Source organism: Danio rerio, chromosome 25, assembly GCF_052040795.2.
Source record: "Danio rerio strain M-AB ecotype USA chromosome 25, GRCz13ab, whole genome shotgun sequence".
Lineage (NCBI taxonomy): Eukaryota > Metazoa > Chordata > Actinopteri > Cypriniformes > Danionidae > Danio > Danio rerio.
The window spans coordinates 17205228-17228563 of NC_141045.1; the positions used below are offsets into that span (position 1 = coordinate 17205228).

Genomic DNA, 23336 nt, shown 5'->3' on the forward strand with positions numbered 1-23336 from the left:
ATTTTTGTTATTGTATTTAAATTTAGTTTGTTTAGCTTTTAGTTTTAAATTTCTTTTTTTTTATTTTTGTTAACAAATAGTTTTTTTTTTTTTTTAATTCAACCTATGTGATTAACAAACCTTTTTGTCCTAATATTTATTTATTTATTATTATTATTATTATATTTAAGTTTAATTTCTTTAATTTTGTTTTAAAATATTTTTGTCCGTTTTTTTTTTTTTCCACCTACGTGATTACAGTTTTTCTCAGTGGCTTTGGTGCATTTCTCACTACACTATTTACATTTGCACTATTTACATTTCTCAAAACAATTAGTAAAAATTGTGAAATTAGTAGAAATTTGTGCTTTTATTTAAATTGTATTTATCCAATAATGAAAATTCTGTCAATATTTCTGACTTATTTCTGACCATATTTATGGAGCGCTTCTTTTTTTAAAGATTTATTTTTGGCTTTTATTAAGTGGATAGGACAGTATTTCAGACAGGAAGCGAAGTGGTAGAGAGGGAAGGGGGTATGGACAGGAAATGTCCTTGAGCTGGGATTTAAACTCAGGACGCCCTGAAGTGCTACTGCATCATATGTCAGCGCACTAACCACTAGGCTATTGCGCCAACAACTTTATTCTTAAGTGGATTTTCAAAAAGAAAGAAAAGTTTTGTGAAAGTGGTCCATACACTATTATTTTACTATTATGTATAAATATTTTTTGCTTTATTTTTGTATTTTTAGTTTAACTTTTAGTAATAATGAAGCTTTTTTTCATTTAATATCGGCTAGTTAATCATGTAATATTTCAGTTTTATTTTATTTCAAAATTATTTCAAACTATTCAAAAAGACTGCAAAATTCAGCTTATTTTACCACATTAACTTTTTATTAGGAGCTTTTTTGTGTGTTGTTAAAACCTCTGTGATCTGTGTGCTTATTTAAAAACATACTAAATTATTAATATACTGTATTATCTTTTACCATTTTGCAAAACCACATGTTTGTTTTATCTTTATATTCCCTTTCATTAGTCTACACATGAATATTTCCCGGAATTCTCCTCTTACGGCACATTTACATTTGACACGCCATCCTCAAAGCCTTCATTAAGGCCACCAAAGAGGTCATTTTATGCCCTCAGCCAGCAGTTCTGCCTCACCGCGCAAATCATACGTTCATATCAACCTCATGTACATTTGACTCACATTCTTGCATGCGTTTATTTTATTATTTTCACTTAGACTCTTTGAAATGTCATATGGAAACTAGAAATCTCAACAGGAACAGGTTTTAATAATGTGAGACACCGCAGGTAAAAATCACTTCTTATATATTGTCAGTTTTTAGATTTAAGGCGTTTTGTTTATAACATGCATCTCAAAGTGGTTCACGAGCATAAAAAAATACTAAAAACAGCATCAAAGTTTATAGTGTTTGTTAGTCCAGTGACAAAATAAGTAACACTTTAGTTTAAGTTTTTCCGTATTAATTGGCTTATTATCTGCATATCATTAAGATATTGGCTGTTAATTAGTACTTATGAAGTACGTATTCTACATGACATTATTGTACATATCTAATAATACCTAACTTCTATCTTAATAGCTATTAATAAGCAGTTTATTGAGTTAAAAGTTATAGTTAATGGTAAAATTAGGTGTGATCAAAAAGAACAAAGCGTTTCTTTAATTGCACTTTATCAATTCACATGTAGGGTGGCACGGTGGCTCAATGGCAATGTCGCCTCACAGGAAGGCAGTCGCTGGTTTGAGTACCGTCTGGACCAGTTATCATTTCTTTGTGGAGTTTGCATGTTCTCCCATGTTCATGTTGGTTTCCTCTGGGTGCTCTGGTTTCCCCCACAGTCCAAAGACATGATCTGTAGGTGAATTGAATAACTAAATGGTCCATAGCAAATGAGTGTGTGTTTGAATGGCATCCTCTTCGTAAAACATATGCTGAACAGACGGTGGTTCATTTCACTGTGGCAACCTCTGAAATAGAGACTAAACCAACAGAAAATGATTGAATGAATGAATACACTTGTAGATTTCAATTACAATACATCATTTTAAATTCTCTTAATTCAATGCAGTTTTTATTTTTTTAATTGACATTTTATTGACAATTTATTTTCTTTATTGACATGACTTTTTAAGTATTGCCAAAGTATTGCAAATTATATCACAATGATTATATAATACATACAGTTGAAGACATAATTATTTGCCCGCCTTTGTATTTTATTTAATTTTTTTATATTTCCCAAATTATGTTTAACAAAGCAAGTAAATTTTCACAGTAGGCCTTTTCTGGAGAAAAAAATTGTTTTATTTCGACTAGAACAAAAGCAGTTTTAAAATTTTTAAACACAATTTCAGGTGAAAATTATTAGCCCCTTTAAGCTATATTTTTTGATTTGTCTACAGAACAAACCATTGTTATACAATAACTTGCCTTATTACCCTGACCTCCCTAGTTAACCTAATTAACCTAGTTAAGCCTTTAAATGTCACTTTAAGCTGTATAAAAGTTTCTTGAAAAATATCTAATCAAATATTATTTACTGTCATCATGGCAAAAATAACATAAATCAGTTATTAGAAATGAGTTATTAAAACTATTATGTTTAGAAATGTGCTGAAAAAAATCTTCTTTCGGTTAAACAGAAATTAGGGAAAAATAAGGGCGGCTAATAATTGAGGGGGGCTAAAAATTCTGACTTCAACTGTATATACATACAGAAAAGATGAAAAAAAAACACAATTGGAATTTTAATAAATACACAAATAGAAATAAGCAAGGAAAAAGACTAATATGAGGACTAAAAAGATAATTAAATAGAAAAAATGTTTAGTATTATTATTAAAATATAAGCAAATAAAATGCACATTGTGCAATCCACAACTGTACATTTATTCAGATGGTTTGCTGTAATATTTTTGACTTATTAATAATATTAAAAATATATACAGTTTGTGAAAAATATTTGACTTAAATAACTAAAATGTTTTTGAATGACAATGATTTTTGTTTTTCCAAATGTACACAAATTAATTATTTAGTAACTGTTAGACTTTAAGGACCATTGATCTCTAATTTATATAATAGAAACAGAGAAACTAATTTCCCCCCCAAAACCTGCTGTATCATATTTTAGGAAAAAAAAAAAGTTTTTAAACTAAAACACATTTGCGTTGTTTGGCAGCCATATTTGAACACGTTGATAGAAACGATGCAGAGTGCATGACTGTGTGTGCACGCTTGTGTGTCTGCATGTGCATGCGTGTGTGAGAGAAAGAGAGAGAGATAGAAGGCTATGCTTATGATGACAGATGCTTATACAGTATGTATTGACATTTAGCAAGACACAACCTGTGTAGCATAGTTCAAACTAGTTTTTGAATGCAGGTTGTGATACTGCCATATGACGCGGACCACACACCAGGCGAGAAGCATTAGACACAACGCACTGCAGTACTTTCAGAATTAGAAAAAAAAATAAATTTGTAAAAAAACAACAACAACAACATTTGACTCTAATATGTCACAGAAAAAAACAAAGATTTTGGTCCTGACTTCTAGTATTCAGATTTTTGAGCTAGAAACGCATGCAGATGAGCTCATGATTAATGACACAATGTCTCCGTTGTTTGCATATTTACATTTAAGAAAACAAAAAAATTGATCAATTAGAAAAGAGTGGTCAGGCAATTGTGTAATATAAAAACTGTGTCTCCCTTTGTTCTGTTAGTTGATTCTGGCGTTAAGAAATAAGTGATGTCATCATGCACTTGTGAAGTGTTCTAATTTCCCGATGGTGTCCAGATGTTGAGGGTTTTCTGTGAATGTTCAGTGGTGTCCAGATGGAGGCGGTTGGATGTGTTGTTGTGGTTCAGGCTGATGTTGAAGCGACACGTGGCTGCGGCACTGCAGATGATGCGTAATATGATGTGATGACAGATGACGTGTGTGACGCCGAATATCCACTTGCACACTTTCACCTCTCTAGGCACCTTAGGCTTGATTTGTAGTAGAGTTTGTATCGTTAACTAAAATGTTATTCTAAAAGAGAAAACAAACATCTTTCATTTTATGTTTAAAATTTGTAAAATATGTTTAAAAATACACCTAGCTTGCTCTAAATGGCTATTTTATTTTATTAATCCAACTGTGAAAATTCTATCATTACTTTCTGTAAAACTGTAAAACATAGATTTATTTACTAATGGAAAATGTAAGAATAAAAATAATAGTTGTATATTATAAAATAATATATAATAAATATATATATATACACACACATTTACTGGTTATTTTATTAGGTACACCTGTCCAACTGATCGTTAATGCAAATTTATAAAAAACTAATCTCATGGCAGAAACTTAAGCATGTAGACATGGTCAAGACGATCTGCTGCAAACCGAGCATCAGAATGGGGAAGAAAGGTGATTTATGTGACTTTGAACGTAGCATGGTTGTTTGTGCCAGACAGGCTGGTCTGAGTATTTCAGAAACTGCTGATCTACTGGGATTTTCATGCACAACAATCTCTAAAATGAAACCAATTACAGAGAATGGTCCGAAAAAGAGAAAATATCCAGTGAGCAGCAGTTATGTGGGCACTAATGCCTTGTTGATACCAGAGTTCAGAGGAGAATGGCCAGACTGATTCGAGCTGATAGAAAGGCAACAGTAACTCAAATAACCACTTGTTACCACCGAGGTATGCAGATGAGCATCTCTGAACGTACAACATGTCCAACCTTGAGGCAGATGGGCTACAGCAGCAGAAAACCTCACTGGGTGCCACTCCTGTCAGCTAAAAACAGGAAACTGAGGCTACAATTCATACAGGCTCACCAAAACTTGACTATAGAAGATTGGAAAAACGTTGATAAAATATTAAAAAATAAAAAAATATTTTATTTTGCATTAAGAGTTTAATCTAATATTATACTATACTAATTTAGCTTTAGTTCATTTACCAAAATACACCAGAGTGCACTTTTTTTTTCTCTTTGTAAAGTCTTAAACAATAAATCTTTCACTAATACACCACATTCTTTTAATACTGATCAATTCTTTTTGACTGTAAAATAATAATAATTAAAATTGTATTAGTATTTTATTTGTGAATATTGAATTCACATAAATAATTTAATCAATAATTGTTCTGAAAAATAAAATAAAGCGATCTATCTCTGTCTTTGCATCATCAAGGTTTTTGTTTTACTTAAAAAACATTTCCCAGATTTAATATTTTCAGCCACACGAACACTAAACCCAGGCTCATCTATATTGTGTTTTCTCCGCAGGTTCAAAGGCAGTGGCGGAGTTGAGTAACGGGCTGTATGATCTGGGCTCTCCGGTGAGCGTCGGGCCCCTGCAGATCCTCCAGCTGGCAGAAGAGCTGAGGCTGGCACTCGAGCTGCAGGCCGGAGACGAGGAGCGACACTCACTGCGCTCACAACTGCCCTGCTCCACCGCACACACACTCCTGCACTGGCTGGACAGAGGAGCGCTCAGCCAGGTCAGAGTCCTTTAAAAAAATAACAAGTTGTCTTTGCCACTATTTTCTGTGCCCATAAGTCTTTATTTAACTAATTTCACTCACCTCAAGTTTTCACTGTCTTTCTCAGTAACATTGTAGGTAAATGCGATTTTATGTTTACTCATAATTAACGTGCACTGTCTTCTTCTTCTGGTTAAATGCTGAGTTACAAACCAGAATAAATATAAATACTGCCACCTACGATCATGATAGTGTAAAATCATGGCTTAGCAAGGGATGTTTGTGTCCACATGGCCTTTGTTTTGGGTGAATCCGTGTCGTAATGACGTCATAGAAAACGTCTAGACCCCGAGTTTGCTTGATTTTGTGATAAATTCAAGGATCGTGATATCTTGGAGGGACTGAATATCAGAAAATTTACTGGCAGTTTATTACAAGGTTTTTGGACCATTATGTACAACACCAACCCAGACAATATAGCACTTTAAACTATTAAACATGTTAATAAAAGTCACTTTTTCTGACTTTTAAACAAAGTTAAATGTAGTTGGAAGAAAGATCAAGGTTCCATAATGCAATTCAAAAGCAGAAATACATGGGGGAAAATAAATGTAAAAAAAAAACACAAATCACAAAATTTAAAATCACGGAAAAAAACGGCTAATTTATGGATATTATTTTTACAATGTGGGACAGTCAGGTAAAATTAAGGTTCAGTTCATTTATCTGACTGCCCTTATTCAATGATAAATTGTATAACCTGCCTACATGATGTAAAACATTGACGTTAAACATCCAATTGAACCGAAAAGATGACATCCTAATATATATATATATATATATATATATATATATATATATATATATATATATATATATATATATATATATATATATATATACATATATATATATATATATATATATATATATATATATATATATATATATATATATATATATATTTTTTTTTTTTTTTTTTTTTATACACATTTTCAATTTAACATATCCATGTAAACAATCCCTTAGTAATTAAAATCACTATAACTATGGGCTGTTCACTTGAGAATCACTACAACTGAATCACTGAGCACTGAATCGTTGAAAAGATTCAAATCAAAAGAATGATCCTTTTGCAAACTCACTGACCCAAACCTTTTTAATGAGCTACTTTTATGTTGCTTGAAGAATCTTCAAAAACCCCAAAAAATAGCCTACAGGTTTGGAACAACATGAGTCAATGATAATAATTATTATCATTTTCTGTGCCGAGTGAACGATCCCTTTAAGTAGAGACTCTTGGCTTTAAGAGGGTCGTTTCTCATGTGTCCCAGAGGCAGTTTCTGGCCAGGCATTTGCCTGCGTATGCGTGTATGTTGCTTGGATGTTTTTAAAAGACTTGGGATCCCCTCTGAGACATTGACAGGGCTGTGCTTCCTGCCTCTTTCTCTCTTTTCCCTTCACAATCTTCCCTCCACAGTCATTTTCTGCTTTCCCTTCGCTCGCTCTTTTGATTTGCATTCAAATCTATTCGTCACCTTTAGCTCAGCTTCATCTCTTCAGGGTAAGTGTTGGACTGACAGCTACTAGATAAGATTAGTTTGTTGATCTGTAACCAGGCAATGCATGCAAACTCGCTCTCTTCGAATAGTTTTGTTCTTGTTTTACTGGTATTTGTTGTTGGCAAATAGATGTCACAAGATGTGGAAAAAAAGTTGCACATGATACTCATCACTAGCCTGTGGTGATTTCTTGGTCAATGAACAGAGAAGATCTCTCAGAAAGTACAAGAGCAACCTGTTGGTGGAGCTCGGAGATCAGATAGAGGTCAGGATTTAGCAGAGTCTGACATTAAACGATTGCATTTGATGTTTTCTGGACTAATTTACAATAGCAAAATGCTGTAATTTTTCACTGGGTATCCAGACGATTGGGAATTGGGAAGATTTACTATTTTAGATTTCTCAACAGATTCAGTTTAGTCTTGTGGATTTATCAGTTTTGACAATAACTTGAAAGCTGCTAGGTCTTGAAAGTGACTTGTGTTGTTTTTGTTATTCTCGACACTACTGATAATAAACAATGTATAATTTTTGCACTAGAAATTTCTTCAGCTTTTGCTGATGCTTTTTGACACTATTAATGACAGAAAGAATAGACCATTTATGCCCTCGAATTTTCTCTACAGTTTTGCTAATTCTTTGTTTTTCCCATTTTCAGTAATATATATATATATATATATATATATATATATATATATATATATATATATATATATATATATATATATATATATATATATATATATATGTATATATATATATATATATATATATATATATATATATATATATATATATATATATATATTTTTTTTTTTTTAGTTTCCTTTTTAGTTTTCCTAGCTTCTCTGGTTGTGAAACAGTGATATGGTTCAATTTCCCCACTTTGTGGCCAAACTGAGTTGTTCAAAATCAATTAATGTTATGTGGAAAAAATTCATAGTGCACATCCAAACTGCACATTTCATGCATCAAAATGCTACAGACAATTTAGACTCACCAGAAATTTCACTAATATAATAAATATCACCTTAATAAGCAAATTTCAAGTTTGGCATAACAACGTCATGCTCTTTTGCGGCATGCTCTTTTACATGTGAAACCATCTGGGGGTGAGCTGCATGCTTCTAATCAAAAGTAATGAGAATTAAACAGAAAGTTGTGCATCTCCTTGCTTTTCTACATATTAAATAAACAGAGAATTTTGGTGTTACAGTTGAGTTACATCGTTTGAAATGCAGATATTCTCCACTTTCAGCAGACTTTTTTATTATTCAATTTATTGTTTAATTTATTTTTTTTTTTATATTTAATTTATTATTACCAGAGGGTCTCCTCAAAAGCCCAAAGTATACTTTGATATTTACAGGGTTCCCGCGGGTCCTTAAAAAGTCTTAAAATGTCTTAAATTAAAATCCGGGAAATTAAGGTCTTAAATTGTCTTAAATTTTACCGTAAAGTGGCTGTAGGTATTAAATTTTCAGACGGTCTGCTTAATGACGATAGGGCAGCACAGTGGTCCACCGTAAAACATCTAATAGTTGATTAATTCAGCATGTGAAACAGGAGAGAAATGACAGTCTTTGCGATTTATTAGCTTATTACGGTAGGTCGGGTACAGAGTACAGACGCTGACGCCGGTCTGCACCTGCGTGCTGTCATTACGCGGTTGTTGATGTGAGGTTCAAAATGCAAAGATGGGAGAATGTAAATTTAATGATGTGGCAAAGAGGCAATGTGTAAATTCTGCAAAAAGACCTTTTCGTTAGGGACCATGGGCCTCAAAGTCATCGAGTATCACATGAAAGGAGGAAAGCAGCAGCTGGACATTGCAGCAGCTATAGTCATAGCGGGTCCAGGTTAATCCTTGCATTGTTTGCAGCTCGACCTAACAATGTTACTAGTTCAGACTAGAGCTGAGGATCTTTGTTGGGTTTGGACTTTATTTCTATCATTTTAGACGGGGTCGTGCCGGGCTTGGCCTTGCGCAGTAAATGAACAGTCATGTGATGCATTTCGATTAGCGCGAGGAAGTAATCAAATTGTTTGTTAAAACATTGAAATCCATCCCTGCAAAGGTGAATCAAATGATGACACAGATGTCAAAAAGAGCGAATTATGTCAGCGGTCAGGCCAGCTGCCTCTTTTATTCAAACAATCATTCTAGCCGCTGGTATATAAAGGTATTTTGGCGGTCGCTTATATACTGCGTATTACGGTAGAGCACTAAGGAGCAGTGTCCTGCGAGCTGACAGGTCATGACGAGGCCACTCGCTGCATTGAAACCGCTGTCATGGAAAATTAAATGAATTTTCTTGACTGGTGTAAGATGAACAAACAATCCTACCCAAAACAAGCTAAATTAGCTGGATCAGTAGTGTATCCCGGCCAGTAGCAGCAGCAGAGAAACGGTGTTAAGTGCTGCTCAGTGAGCGCAGGACTGCGCTAAAGCCATTTACAGTGGAATCAACAATGTCAACCTAATCTTGATGAGTAAAGAATTTCAAATTATAACTAAATATTAATAAAATCATCATGTATGCAGAGTATACAGGCTAATGCTGGCATTATTTTATTATTCAGCTTCACCATCACCCTATTGTGAAGAGAAAAGGCAAAACAAATCCCACAGATCGTTTATCTTAATTTCGTTATTGCCAAATATCCGTCATCATTTATCATTTATTTTAATTAATTTGCTAAGAAAGACTTATTTTATTGGTGCGTTGGCCAATTTAAATACCCAAGCCTATTTAGAGTGTTGAGATGTTAAGATGTTACAGGGGGCTTATTTTTTTTTTTTTTCCAATTTGGCCTGTAGCCTATGTTATGGATAAGTAATGTTAACACATATAAACAACTCATTCATGAAAAAAAGACAAAAGAGCTGTACAAGTGCACATTTGGATAATGTCGGGCTATAATTGGGTTCGGGCTTTTAAAAAGCTGTCAATCAAAATGTACCTGTCGGGTTCGGGCTCTATCGGGCCTACCTTTCATAGCCTGATTACAGCTCTAGTTCAGACGCCCCCTCACAGTCAGCTATAACAGTTTCATTTCAACACCAGACACCCAAAAGGCAGGTACTGCGGGTTATCCATATTGTGACGAGGCACAATTTATTTTAATCTAATGAAAACATTAAAATGAGTAGCCTATTCCAAAGAAATTATATAATTTTTGGGTCTTAAATTATATTTGTTGAGGTCTTAAAAAGGTCTTTAAAAGCATTAAATTTTACTTTTAAAATGGTGCAAGAACCCTGATTTAAAGTACACCATTAAACAAATAATCATGTACACTGTAGTGTGCGCAGTCGCTAGCACACACCTAAATACCAAAGAAAATCTAATCTCTTCTCATGTAAATTCATCAGAGGCCACTGTCAGACTGACTGACTGACTAGCCCACCCCTTCCCTAAACCCAACCGATAGTGGTTTCAAAAATCACTGATTGACCTGCCCAACCCCTACCCTAAACCCAACCGATAGTGTTTTCAAAGCAATTCAGAAAAAAAATGGCCTCGTTGTCACCTGACTTTTACACCGTTTTCAGATCTTATTTCGTTTTCACCCTGTTATTTACTTTTTTTTTTTTCGGCACGATCAACCCTTCTCAGCGTCTTAAGTCCGCTGATGTATGTGGCGAGCCCCTGGGCAAACTGGTAACAGCAGAAAAGCCGTCCTTATGGAGGTAAGCGATTAGCTGGTAGCGTGAAAAGAAACAAATGCTGTACGGCGTCATACCACCCCGTAGCGTTAATTTTAAAGATCAAATGAAGCCATACGTAGCTCTGGCTACAAAATTCACCCTCTCCAGAAATTAATTACGGGGTTACGTTTTCACAATGAGCCTGTGTTGACTAAACCACTACCATCCAAGAAATCCCTGATGGTCAAATCAAATTTATCCCTACCATTTTTCTTTCAAAAAAGCTGTTACACTCAGAGTATGTACAGTATACATCACAAAGACCACCACATCAGTCCTCATCAGGGATCAAACACCCATGCCCCCTAATTACACCCAGTAAAAACAGCTCAGGAAATGCGATCAAGTCCCGATAGTGAGACGTTTGCATTAGAGCAGTACGCATTACTCTTTGTTCTCCCATGTTGTATCTGGCTTGTGTTTACATGTACATGAGGAATGTGTGCGGCAGCTGCAGGGACAAGATAAGAGAGCTTGTTCATCTCACAACCTGATCTGAGACCCGTCTGAGGCGTTGTAGGTAAAGCCTGCCTCTTTGATAGCATTAAAATGCGTCTACTCTCGTTTATGTATGCATGCGCAATTGCGCATGTGTGTCTGCTGTGTCTCTGTCAGGATCAGAGACTCTGCCAGGTGCAGCTGAACTCCCCAAAGCTCTGGATAAGTTGATAATAAGACCCAATCGGCCCTGCTTGATCTCAGAGTGGAACATATAATAACACTTGATAGGTGACATAATCGCAGCCTTACTCAAAAGAGTATATGTTTTAGTTTTTAAAGTGCAAGAATGAAGAAAAACTTATCTGAGTGCAAAGTAACCAAGGCGTCATTTGTTTACTCCAGTTGTAGGACTTTAATGATTTTGACAACAGTCCCCAGGGGTGACTGTTTATACTCAGTCCTCATGCTGTACTTTGCAGTTCACAAAACAGCCCATGATGCAAACAGGAAATACTCAGAGTGAGGCCGTACTTGAAGAGGGTGTAATGGGGATTGGCTTATGCTCAGGGCTGGTAATCACTATCAGTCCCATACTGGATGTCGTATGGTCTTTTTGTACTTATTTGAGGGAAAATATTGGAATAGTTAACTGTTTACTAACTTTATGCCATTCCAATGCTGTGTCCTAATTTGATACTGAATGTCCAAATAATATTCAAAAATAAAATGAATGTGTCCCAAATCATAATGGTGGTTCATTCCGCTGTGGCAACCCCTGATAAATAAGAGTCTAAGCTGAAGGAAATTGAATGAAAGTTATTAAAATGGCATTGTTGGCACATTGCTTTTTTGAGGAACTGAAATACTATTGACCGACTAAAACCTGGTCTAAAGTCCAGCGCAGAGCGCGTTAGTACACATGATGTACAGCAATACACAAATACCTTTACATATGAAAAAATTTAAATATTACAAAAATATTATTTTCTACATTTATAGAGCCTCCATATATATATATATATATATATATATATATATATATATATATATATATATATATATTATAGAGTGGCTATTTTCAGTTTATTCATGACAATTTGCACTTGTAAAATGTTATTAATATTATTTATCATATGCATATTTATATTAGTTTGAATAAAAACAAGTTTAGATTTGTCCACCTGTCAGGTTTTGTAGACGTATGCATCACCATATGGGGCATAAGAATAGGATGTGTGTTTGGTTATAATTCAGTTTTTTGACCACCCTTATTATTATTGTTTATCTATTTGTTGCTAGAAATTTGTATTGAATTTAGAAATAGTTTTAAAACAAATCTTTGCACTTAACAAACTAAAATAAATATGTAGGCATCGTTTCCTTATCCACAAAAGTAAAGGAGTAAAGTAAAGAGTAAAAGTAAAGAGAAAGTAAAGAGGCCAAATGGAGGAGGCTCATTCTTTATCCTCGTGCTGCAGATGGTCTCTTTAACTGTTTTCTCGTGAAGCTTTCAGTTTTTCCATTACAAAGTCCGCCATGTAAATAGCTATTGCCCCATGGCAAGATGCAACTGACTCTTAAAGGGAACGGGAGATGAGACTCTGACTGTGGTTTAATGCACGTTATTCTCAAAACACACCCATAACTCATTAAGAGAATAAGCATAACCCTGTTAAGGGCGTCACACACCGGATGCACTGCTTAGCGCCGCGACACAGCGCGCACATGACAGTTAAAAGTATCGCATACGGGACGCGCACATTCGCATGTTATTTAAAATGAAACTATTCAGATGGCACTCTGTTGCACGGCAGAAATCTGAACAGTGTCCTGAGTCGTGGCTAGGTGCTTTTGGTGTGCGACCTGCTTTAGACCATGTGCTGCGACGTAATCCTTGTATTTCCATCCTTAAAACAACAAAAGTGGATTCAGACATGGCATTAATGCTTTTGTGTCATGCGCTTTACACTTTGTGCCTAGATTGTTAAAATAGAGCCCATTGTGTTAGGGACTGGAATTTTATTAGAATTACAAACAGGTAAAAAATGTTAACAAACCACAAACATGGCTGATAACGGTTAAGTGGAAAGCTTTGGCCAAGATGCTTGAATAAATCATTATAAATATTTAACCTAAATGATAATATTTATAGAATGTTTTTTTGTGTTATATTTAATCTGCTACAACATTAGGAATGTTTATGAATATGCGTCATTGGCTTCTTGATACTTAATTATGCAGAAACCAGAGGTGATTTCTCTGCATTAATGAACCACGAATGGCAAAATAACCTTTTGCTGATCTACAAAATAGTAGCAAATTAAATATGAAAGAACTTTAAATATTATAAGATGATTGACAGGGCATGTAACTAAGTAACAGACAGTCTGTTGATGAGGAATTAGTATGTCCCAAAGCTTGCACTCTTATTTTACACACTAAAAGGCGTGTATGTGTTCTTCAGAAGAAAAAGACATACTTTCAGGATGTATTATAAGTTGGAGAATTGAGACAAAGCCAGTGTCATCCATAAATCACATGATGATACTATTGAACCAAAACAATAGACTCCTATGTATCTGTTAACACCAGCTATGTACATGGCATGACTTAAAGCCCTCTCACATGACAAGATAAAGCGAGGTGAATCGACTACAAACTGTGCTTCCACAGAAGATGAAACAATTCATTTCCTTCTGTATGTTTGTATGTAATTATTTTTCCATGGATAATTTCCAGTTGTTTATGTTTTTGAATTGCATAATGGAATATGATTACTTTTCTGAAAAAAAAGTTTCTGAAATCAAAGAAGGTCAAGGTACTCCATGATTGGCTAGCCCAGTCAGCAGACATGAACATTATTGAGCATGTCTGGGGTAAGATGCAGGAAGCAGAAGATAAATCCAAAAAATCCTCTGGGAGTCCTGCAAGAATGCTTTCTTTACCATTTCAGATGACTTTATTAATGTTATTTGAGTCACTGCACAAATGTATGGATGCAGTCCTCCAAGCTCATGGGAGTCATGCACAATATTAATTCTTTTTCCATTGCGCCATGACTTTATACTGTACAGTATTTCAGTTAAGTGACAAGATTTTTGTCTAAGCAAATTCAGACCTTATTGTCCTAATTAAATAATTAAAAATCAAGGCATCATACAATTTTATTGTGGTAAAAAAAGCATAATCTAGAGGCCTTTGCCTTTCATATAAGCCACTTATGATACCAAATAATCAACTAGAAGTCAAGTTTTTATTGGTTGTTTTGTTCTAGTGCAGTATATTGTTTTAGACTACAAAAAATGTCATTAAAATGTCATTTTGTCAAACTATAAAGTTAAACTTTTAACATTAAAAGTTGTCAAAGCAAACTCTAAGGCCCATATAATGCAATTCAAAAGCATAAATAAACAAAGGTAAATAAAAAAGTACATAAAAGTGAATTAATTTAGAAATTACATTAAAATAAACATGAGAATAAACTAGATTTTGCTCACCTTTTTTTTTTAAATCTGCCACGGTTTGCTTTAACTAATCCCTTGAAGAAAGGTAATTACTAACTACTTTATACATAGTGGCAAGTCAAGCTTTATCCTAAAGATCAGAAGGTTATTATTTTGTTGGTATCTCGTCCTAAACAGACTAGTTTGTGCCTGTCATTCCCTTTAGAGTCTCCGGTTCAGCTGTGTTTGTCAATAAAGCTGACAACTGGACAGCAGGGTTGCTTGTAAAGGTAAAAAAGACACAAAAATGGATGGATGTCTTCCCCAGGAAACAGTGTCTTTGGTCTAATGGGTTGAAGTCTTGAGTGAAAGCAGATGGAGGAGATCTGGAAGGCGGTTCTGCTTTTCGATATCTCCCCTCTTTCTCTCTCTCACGTAGCTTGTTTAGGTTGAAACTTGCATTGGAAGTTAATTAGAGTTGCTGTCTCACATGGAGAAAAGAGCAGGTTCAAAGAGAGGGATGGGAGGGAGATTGCAAATATAGTAGATACTTTTTATGGCAAGCCATTTTAACATTTTAAAGGGATGCTTCGCACAAAAAAAGGTAACACTTTACAATAAGGTTCATTAGTTAATGCATTTACTAACATGAACTAATCATGAACAACACATGTACAGTATTTATTAATCATAATTGAACATTTACTAATGCATTATTAACATTCATGTTAATAATGCATTATTTTAACATTAATTAATGCACCATGAGTAAACATGAACTAATAATGAACAACTGTATTTTTATTAACTAACGTTTATTAACATGAATAAATACTGTAGTAAATGTATTGTTTATTGTTTGTTCACGTTAGTAAATGCATTACTTAAAATTACTTAACATTACTTAATGACAAAAAAAAAAGATTTACTCACTATTTACTTACTCTCAAGTTGTTACTATTTTGAGTTTCTTTTTTTTGCTTAACCTAAAAGTGGATATTTTGAAGAAAGCTGCAAACCTGTTGCCATTGACTTCCATAGTAGGAAAGACGAATACTAAGGAAGTCAATAGCTACAGGTGTCCAGCTTTTTTAAAACAAATCTAGTGTGTTTAATAAAAGAAAAAGCTTAAACAGGTTTATGATAAGTAAAGGGTAAGCGATGACAGTAAGCTACTAGTGTTTATTCTTTAGATACTAATTCTTATTATTTAGTCATTAGTACCTTTTTACAAGATACTAGTACTTACTCATTAGATAGTATATATATTAAAATATATTATTTAAATAAATATATTAGGGGTGACATAGTGGCACTGTGGGTAGCGCTGTCGCCCAAGAAGGTTGTTGGTTCGAGCCCCGATTGGGTCAGTTGGCATTTCTGAGTGGAGTTCGCATGTTCTTGCTGTGTTTGCTTGGGGTTTCCTTCGGGTGCTCCAGTTTCCCCCACAGTCTATAGACATGTGCTGTAAGTGAACTGGGTAAGCTAAATTGTCCGCCGTGTATGTCCTGGTTCTCCAAATTGGTGGGTTAAGCTTTGGGCTAACAACTCACCTCATAAAAACTAGATGTTACAAAACACCAATATGGTGTGAGTAAATATCAGCTTCGAAATAAATGGCCCTGGGAGAAAGTAAGTTGTATGTAAAATGTATTAAATATAAACTAATACAAATTCTTTTTTTATTACACACTAGTATTTTTTCCGGAGACACTAGTACTTTTAAGATACTAGTTCGTTTTCATTCATTCATTCATTTTCTTGTCGGCTTAGTCCCTTTATTAATCTGGGGTCGTCACAGCGGAATGAACCGCCAACTTATCCAGCAAGTTTTTTTGCAGCGGAAGCCCTTCCAGCCGCAACCCATCTCTGGGAAACATCCACACACATATTCACACACACACTACGGACAATTTTGCCTACCCAATTCACCTTTACCGCATGTCTTTGGACTATGGGGGAAACCGGAGCACCCGGAGGAAACCCACGCAAAGGCAGGGAGAACATGCAAACTCCACACAGAAACACCAACTGAGCCAAGGTTCAAACCAGCGACCCAGTGACCTTCTTGCTGTGAGGCGACAGCACTACCTACTGCGCCACTGCCTCGCCCTAGTTCGTATTCATTAGTACCAAATTTTTTTAGATAGATAAATAGATTTTTTTAAATAGATATTAGTACCTATTTTAATAGTGCACTCTAAAAAAGCTGGGTTTTTAAACCCAACTTTGGATCAAATATTGGGTTAGTGTTTTCACTTAAATTTAATTTACACTTTATCAATGGTTGGTTTGGTCCAAATCTGTAGAAAAAAAATAAAATAAAATTGGCTTTGACTTCTATTGAGATCTGCCATTGAGACATTGACTCATTAGTGTTGACTAGCATGTATTCCAAGAGTGACGGATACAGAATTTCCATGAATATTTGATATTATGCAATAAATAAAAACTACAAAAGTACCTAAGCAAAAAAGTACAAGTACCCCTGCTGAATGACTAGTCCAAAAAATTAATCATATTCAAAACTACATAGCCAATATTACAGCAATCCCCTGACAAATCAATAAAAGAAAATGTATTAATATAATGGAAAAGCTATTTGTCAGCATTGAAATAAGTATTTGATATTTTTATAGGTACTAAGTATTAGTTTCTAATGAATTTGTTGCTAACAAGTAAGTGCTACTATCCAATAAATAAGTACTAGTTCATAAGAAATCAGTAGTAGTATGTAATATATAAGAATGAATGAGTTATTAGTAACTATATAGTATCAATGTAATACAAACTACTGTAGAACTATGTATATACAGTCAAGACCAAAATTATTTATACCCCTGGCAAATTCTGACTTTTATTTAACCTAGGACTGGGCGATATTGAAAAAAATATCACAATATCAAGTATCACAATAACATTCGATATTGATAATTATTGAATATTTTTCAACAATATTTAGGAATATTATAATTTTCTTTCGGACGAGGCAGTGGCGCAGTAGGTAGTGCTGTCGCCTCACAGCAAGAAGGTCGCTGGTTCGAACCTCGGCTCAGTTGGCGTTTCTGTGTGGAGTTTGCATGTTCTCCCTGCCTTCGCGTGGGTTTCCTCTGAGTGCTCCGGTTTCCCCCACAGTCCAAAGACATGCGGTACAGGTGAATTGGGGAAGCTAAATTGTCTAATGTGTATGAGTGTGTATGTGAATGTGTTTGTGGATGTTTCCCAGGGGTGGGTTGCGGCTGAAAGGGCATCCGCTGCGTAAAAACTTGCTGGATAAATTGGCGGTTCATTCCGCTGTGGCGACCCCGGATTAATAAAGGGACTAAGCCGACAAAAAAATTAATTAATGAATGAATGTTATTAAAAGAACTTCTAGTAACATGAAAATAGATCTAAATTAAATGTTAATACAGCTTGCCATAGACTTTGGCATGTATACGAGAAAGTGTTTTGTAGTTGTGTGATGTTTTTGCATCTGACATACACACACGCACACACACACACATGCACACACACACACACACACACACATTTGGAAGTTGTGAGTGTCTGGCAGGCGCAGGGGGTCTCGGACAGACGTCTGGCTTTAGATGTGAGGTTTGTGCAGTTGCTTCAGTATGTTAGGAGCTCCTGTCTTCAGCAGCCAATATAAAGAGGAGGAGGAGGAGAGGAGAGAAGGAGGCGTCTCAAAAACAGCCGGTCGGAGTCACTGAAAGCCAGAGCTCAGATCTCAGTCGCGCTCTGAGTAAAACGGCTCGAGATGGGCCTTCAGCATGGAAGAGAAAATCGACTTTTATAAGCATTTCACTTGGCTTAAAAAGGTAGGTGACAATGTACAGTATTTGTGTTTGTATTAGGACTGAGACTTTTTTGTGGTTGCTTCCATTCAGGTTTGGTTGTTGGTGGCTTTGTTGTTCATTTAAACAGTGTGGTATAGAAGTGACCATGCAGTAGTTTGCTGATTTTAGACAAGTTTTTATTGTTTTACAGTCTTACATGTGGGTTTTCTTAAAGGTTGTGCAATGAAATTAAAGTTGAATGAAAACAGTCATTTTAATAAATGGCTAATATTAGTAAGTCATCTGAGGTGACTTTTTATAACAAAAAACATGAGTTAATTCAATATTGTGAAAAAATTTGATTGTAATATTACATATTGGTTTTAAAAATTTGTTTGTGTATTTTTATTAATATTTTTTTATTAAAAAGAGACATAATTAGACTATAGTTAGTTTAATTAGGCAGAGTTATTATAGTAAACCTAGTAAAGGGTTATTATAGGGTTGACTATAAAAAAAAAGTTTCAAATTGCTGTTTAGGTTTATTTTAGATTAGTTTAACTACATTTTAGTATATACTAGACTAGTATACTAGTATAATACTAAACTAAACTACTATACCAAACCATATAATACACAGACTATACTACTTATGTTAACCATGAATAACAATATTGTTATATGTAACTAAAACAATAAAACTGTTTTTTTTAAATGGTTGAAATAAAAAAATCTTATCTGAATTATTTTTTAAATATTTGTTCTTGCTTGTAATAAAAAATATGTACTTTTTTATTAAATTCTAAAATATTTATAAGTTGAACTTATACATTTATAAAAAGTTTTATATTATATAGTACAGAAATAACAGTGATTATATTGTTGGTTTGTAAGCTAAAAACATGCACAACATTACTAAACATTTCAAATGAAAACATAAAATAAAATAGTGCAAATTATCAATAAAAAGTTCAGTGATTTACGATGACCCTAGATGGCACCATTTGCGTCAGAAGGAAATGCAAGTGTGCTCCGGGGAGATGTGAAAGTAGCGCTGGTTCTTCAGATGAGCAGACTAGAACAGTGTTTGTCCCGAACTGCTTGTCGTTATTGTGCCGGTGTGGATGTGTGCCGGGAGCTTGTGATTTGCAATAGTACAAAAGCCCTTTTTATCCTTTGTAGCATCAATGACTCTGAGCTCATGCCCTTGAACACAAACAAAACCGCTTTCACCGGCACAACACTTGATACTTGGAGTAGTAAATCAAGCAATAAAATTACATTTAAAAGCAGGGGAATGAAATCAAGCATATAGACACCTGTTCTGGAAGCACAAGAGGTGTTGAAAAGCTTGCTTGATGTGGTTTACAAGAGATTGTGGGATTGTGGTAAGGTAGCTTTGGGGGATGTAAAACTTAAGGCAAGGCACTGGAGGAAAACTGATTTTTTACTCTAATGTAAAGAAAACATTCAAATAATACTTTTAAGTTGCACTTTATTAATGTGTTTCTGTAGATTTTAATAGAGATACATCTTTTTGAAGGTTGTTTTCTCAAAATGAGTCCTAAATCTCCACTTTGGCAGTTCTTACAGAAACCAAACTTTAGTTTTTTCATGTACAGTTAAAGTCAGAATTATTAACCCCCCTGAATTATTAGAGCCCTGTTTATTTTTTCCCCAATTTCTGTTTAACGAAAAGATTTTGTTTAACACATTTCTAAACATAATATTTTTAATAACTCATTTCTAATAACTGATTTTTTTTATTTTTGCCATGATGCCAGTAAATAATATTTTACTAGATATTTTTCAAGACACTTCTATACAGCTTAAAGTGACATTTAAAGGCTTAACTAGGTTAATTAGGTTAACTAGGTAGGTTAGGGTAATTAGGCAGGTTATTGTATAAGATGGTTTGTTCTGTAGACTATCGAAAAAAAATAGCTTAAAGTGGCTGATAATATTGACCTTAAAATGGTTTTTAATTTATTTTTTTTCTTCTTTTTTCTTCTTTTTTTCTAGCAAAAATAAATCAAAAAAGACTTTCTCCAGAAGAAAAAAATATTATCAGACATACTGTGGAAATGTCCTTGCTCTGTTTAATATAATTTGGGAAATACTTAAAAAAGGAAAAAAAATTCAAAGGGGGGCTAATAATTCGGACTTTAACTGTATGTATTCTGAAAGCTTCAAATGAGGGATTTGTTTGATTAAATACAACATTTTATTCTTTAATAAAAATATATTTACTTTTTACTGACTGTTTGCAGCATTTTCTGAATTAAAGAGTTTAAAAAATTCTCTCATATAAAATAAATAAGAATTTTTAATAGGACTTTTTCCATCTGATGTTTAGAAATGTATGCAAATGAGCCTATGTTTAATTAAATAATGCACTATTTGCATATTTAAGCGTAGTATTTTTTAAAAACGTATAAATTATTTAGCAATTTATTATGTAATCATGATAAATAATATAATATTATTTTAATATTATTATTCATTACATTATATAAATATATATTTCTTCTGGATAAAGTTTTATTGGTTTTAGTTGGTCTAGAATAAAATTAGCTTTTAAATAAAAAAAATTAAAAAAAACACTTGCCTAATTAACCTAAATTGCCTACTGTAGTTAACCTTAATAACCTAGTTGCGCCTTTAATTTCAATACTAGTATCTTGCAAAATAACTAGTCAAATATTATGTACTCTCTTCATGGCGAAGACAAATGAAATATGATATTCGAAACGAGTTAAAAGAATTTTAATTTTAATGGAGCGCTAATAATTTTGACCTCAACTGTATATACTAGCCATTACATTCCAAAGTTCCAGATTCCAGAAAGAAATGACAGTAATTGTGTCTCAGAAGGAATCACAGGTTTTAGTGGAGGAACTTTACAGTATTATAGGGAGGGGTTGTGCTGTAAAATTGTCAATATTGTCATGCATTCTTGGACGGTGGAGTAATAATGATCTCTGTAGTTTCTTCTGAAGTCATTTACAGCTCTGCAAGCAGGCAGTAGGACATGAAAACGGGGAAATTCCAGCTCTTGTGGGTTGTCCTGCTTATAAACATCCCTCTGGTGTAGTGATAAATTGAATTGGTGCTCTAGAGCTTCATGAATCTCAGTTTGAACTTGGCTCTGAAGGTTAAATTAGCTGTAGATCAGAGCAGCATGTCAGGAAGGACTCAAGGAGGAGGTCAAGTTGCTTTAAGTTTTAAGCTCTTTTCTATTTTTTTTATTATTATTATTGGTATCAGTTGTTCCATAAAGAATCTTTAATACCTATAGAATTTTTACATTCCAAAAAAAATTGGCATTCTTAAAATGTAAGTTTTATTAGCATTGATGAAGAACCTTTTACTTTTTGAAGAAACTTTTCTAGCACTTAAGTTTCTTTATAGTGTAAAACGATTCTTTAGATTTTTTTCAATATTCTTTAAACTATTAATAAAAATTGTACTTTGCATACATTTTCACTCAATGGAACCAAATTGCTTTTTCTATGGCATTGCTGTAAAAGCTGTGTTGGAACCTTTGGGTTTTTAAGGGTGTAATTCATGTTTTTTTTATGTTTATAGATATGGTTCTTACTGTAGGCTAAGTGTTAAAGTGAAAAGCTCTGACCAGATGAGTGCTTCTTTTGGTGATCAACAAACAAACTGAAATCTCAGTGAATACTTGCTTCACAGACACAAGAATATATCCAAATAAAGCTTGAAATCTCTGCTTCTAAATGAACCAAGATCACTTGGTTTTGTAATCTGTTTGAATTGAACGCGAGTTACAGTCTGTCCTGTCAAACCCACATAATTTAAGAGCTCCTGTGACAACTCGGACCAGACTGACTGAGGGGGGATCCTTGTCTGTTGTTACTGCTGTGTCTTTCTGTGTGACATTTGTGCCTGTCTTGTTCTCTGGTTCGCTTTAAATGTTTTTGAGTTGTACATCTGTTCAGAACATCCTATGCTAGACCTGATTAAATCCACTAAAAGGGAAGTTATTTAGAGGTGGGGGAGAGATTAGTTAGCGAGTGTTTAATTTGTTATTTTTGATTTGGCACCGCTTATTTTTCTTTCCTCTATCAGTTTTGTTTCAGTTGAACTGAATTTATTTACTTCATTTTGCATTTATTGTACACATTTGGGGTGACACAGTGGCACATTAGGTGGTGCTGTCGCCTCACAGCAAGAAGGATGCTAGTTCGAACCTCGGCTCGGCTCAGTTGGCGTTTCTGTGTGGAGTTTGCATGTTCTCCCTGTGTTCGTGTGGGTTTCCTCCGAGTGCTCCAGTTTCTCCCACAGTCCAAAGACATGTGGTACAGGTGAATTGGGTATTTAGGCTAAATTGTCCGTAGTGTATGAGTGTGTGTGTGTGAATGTGTGTGGATGTTTCCCTGAGATGGGTTGCGGCTGGAAGGGCATCAGCTGCGTAAAAATGTGCTGGATAAGTTGGCAGTTCACTCCGCTGTGGCGACCCCGGATTAATAAAGGGACTAAGCCGACAAGAAAATGAATGAATGTACACATTTGTAAATAAACTTTGGGTGATTTAGATATTCTTTTTCTTTATTTTCTAAGTCCTTCATTCTCCGAGCCACACGGGGTGTAACAATTTAGAAACAAAACTCTTGAGACAGTTGTTTAGTTTTATTGGTCAATCCAAATATGTAATATAATCTTAAGCTTGCAAACTGTTTTGTAGAATTTGATGTTTCCTGCTAGCGAATAAACAGTCAGTAACAGAAGTCCTTTTTATATAAAAAAATTAAAGACATCGTTAGTTGATGTTAAAATCCAATGATCCTTTTTCAACTTAAAATAACATTGTTTTAAAAAGTCTGAGCATCAAGCATTATTAGGGCCTGCCCACTTTTTTAGCACC

General features: G+C 34.3%; 1 protein-coding gene across 2 annotated transcripts in view; it reads left to right on the plus strand.

Moving 5' to 3' along the window:
• The window catches only part of ppfibp2b (PPFIA binding protein 2b), a 104042-nt gene that overhangs the window by 29635 nt on the left and 51071 nt on the right, over positions 1 to 23336 (plus strand). For both annotated transcript variants that reach the window (NM_001326598.2, NM_001002362.3), the window contains exon 3: positions 5312 to 5526. In NM_001326598.2, the coding sequence (NP_001313527.1) occupies positions 5312 to 5526 (215 nt within the window). The remainder of the gene's footprint in view (positions 1 to 5311; positions 5527 to 23336) is intronic.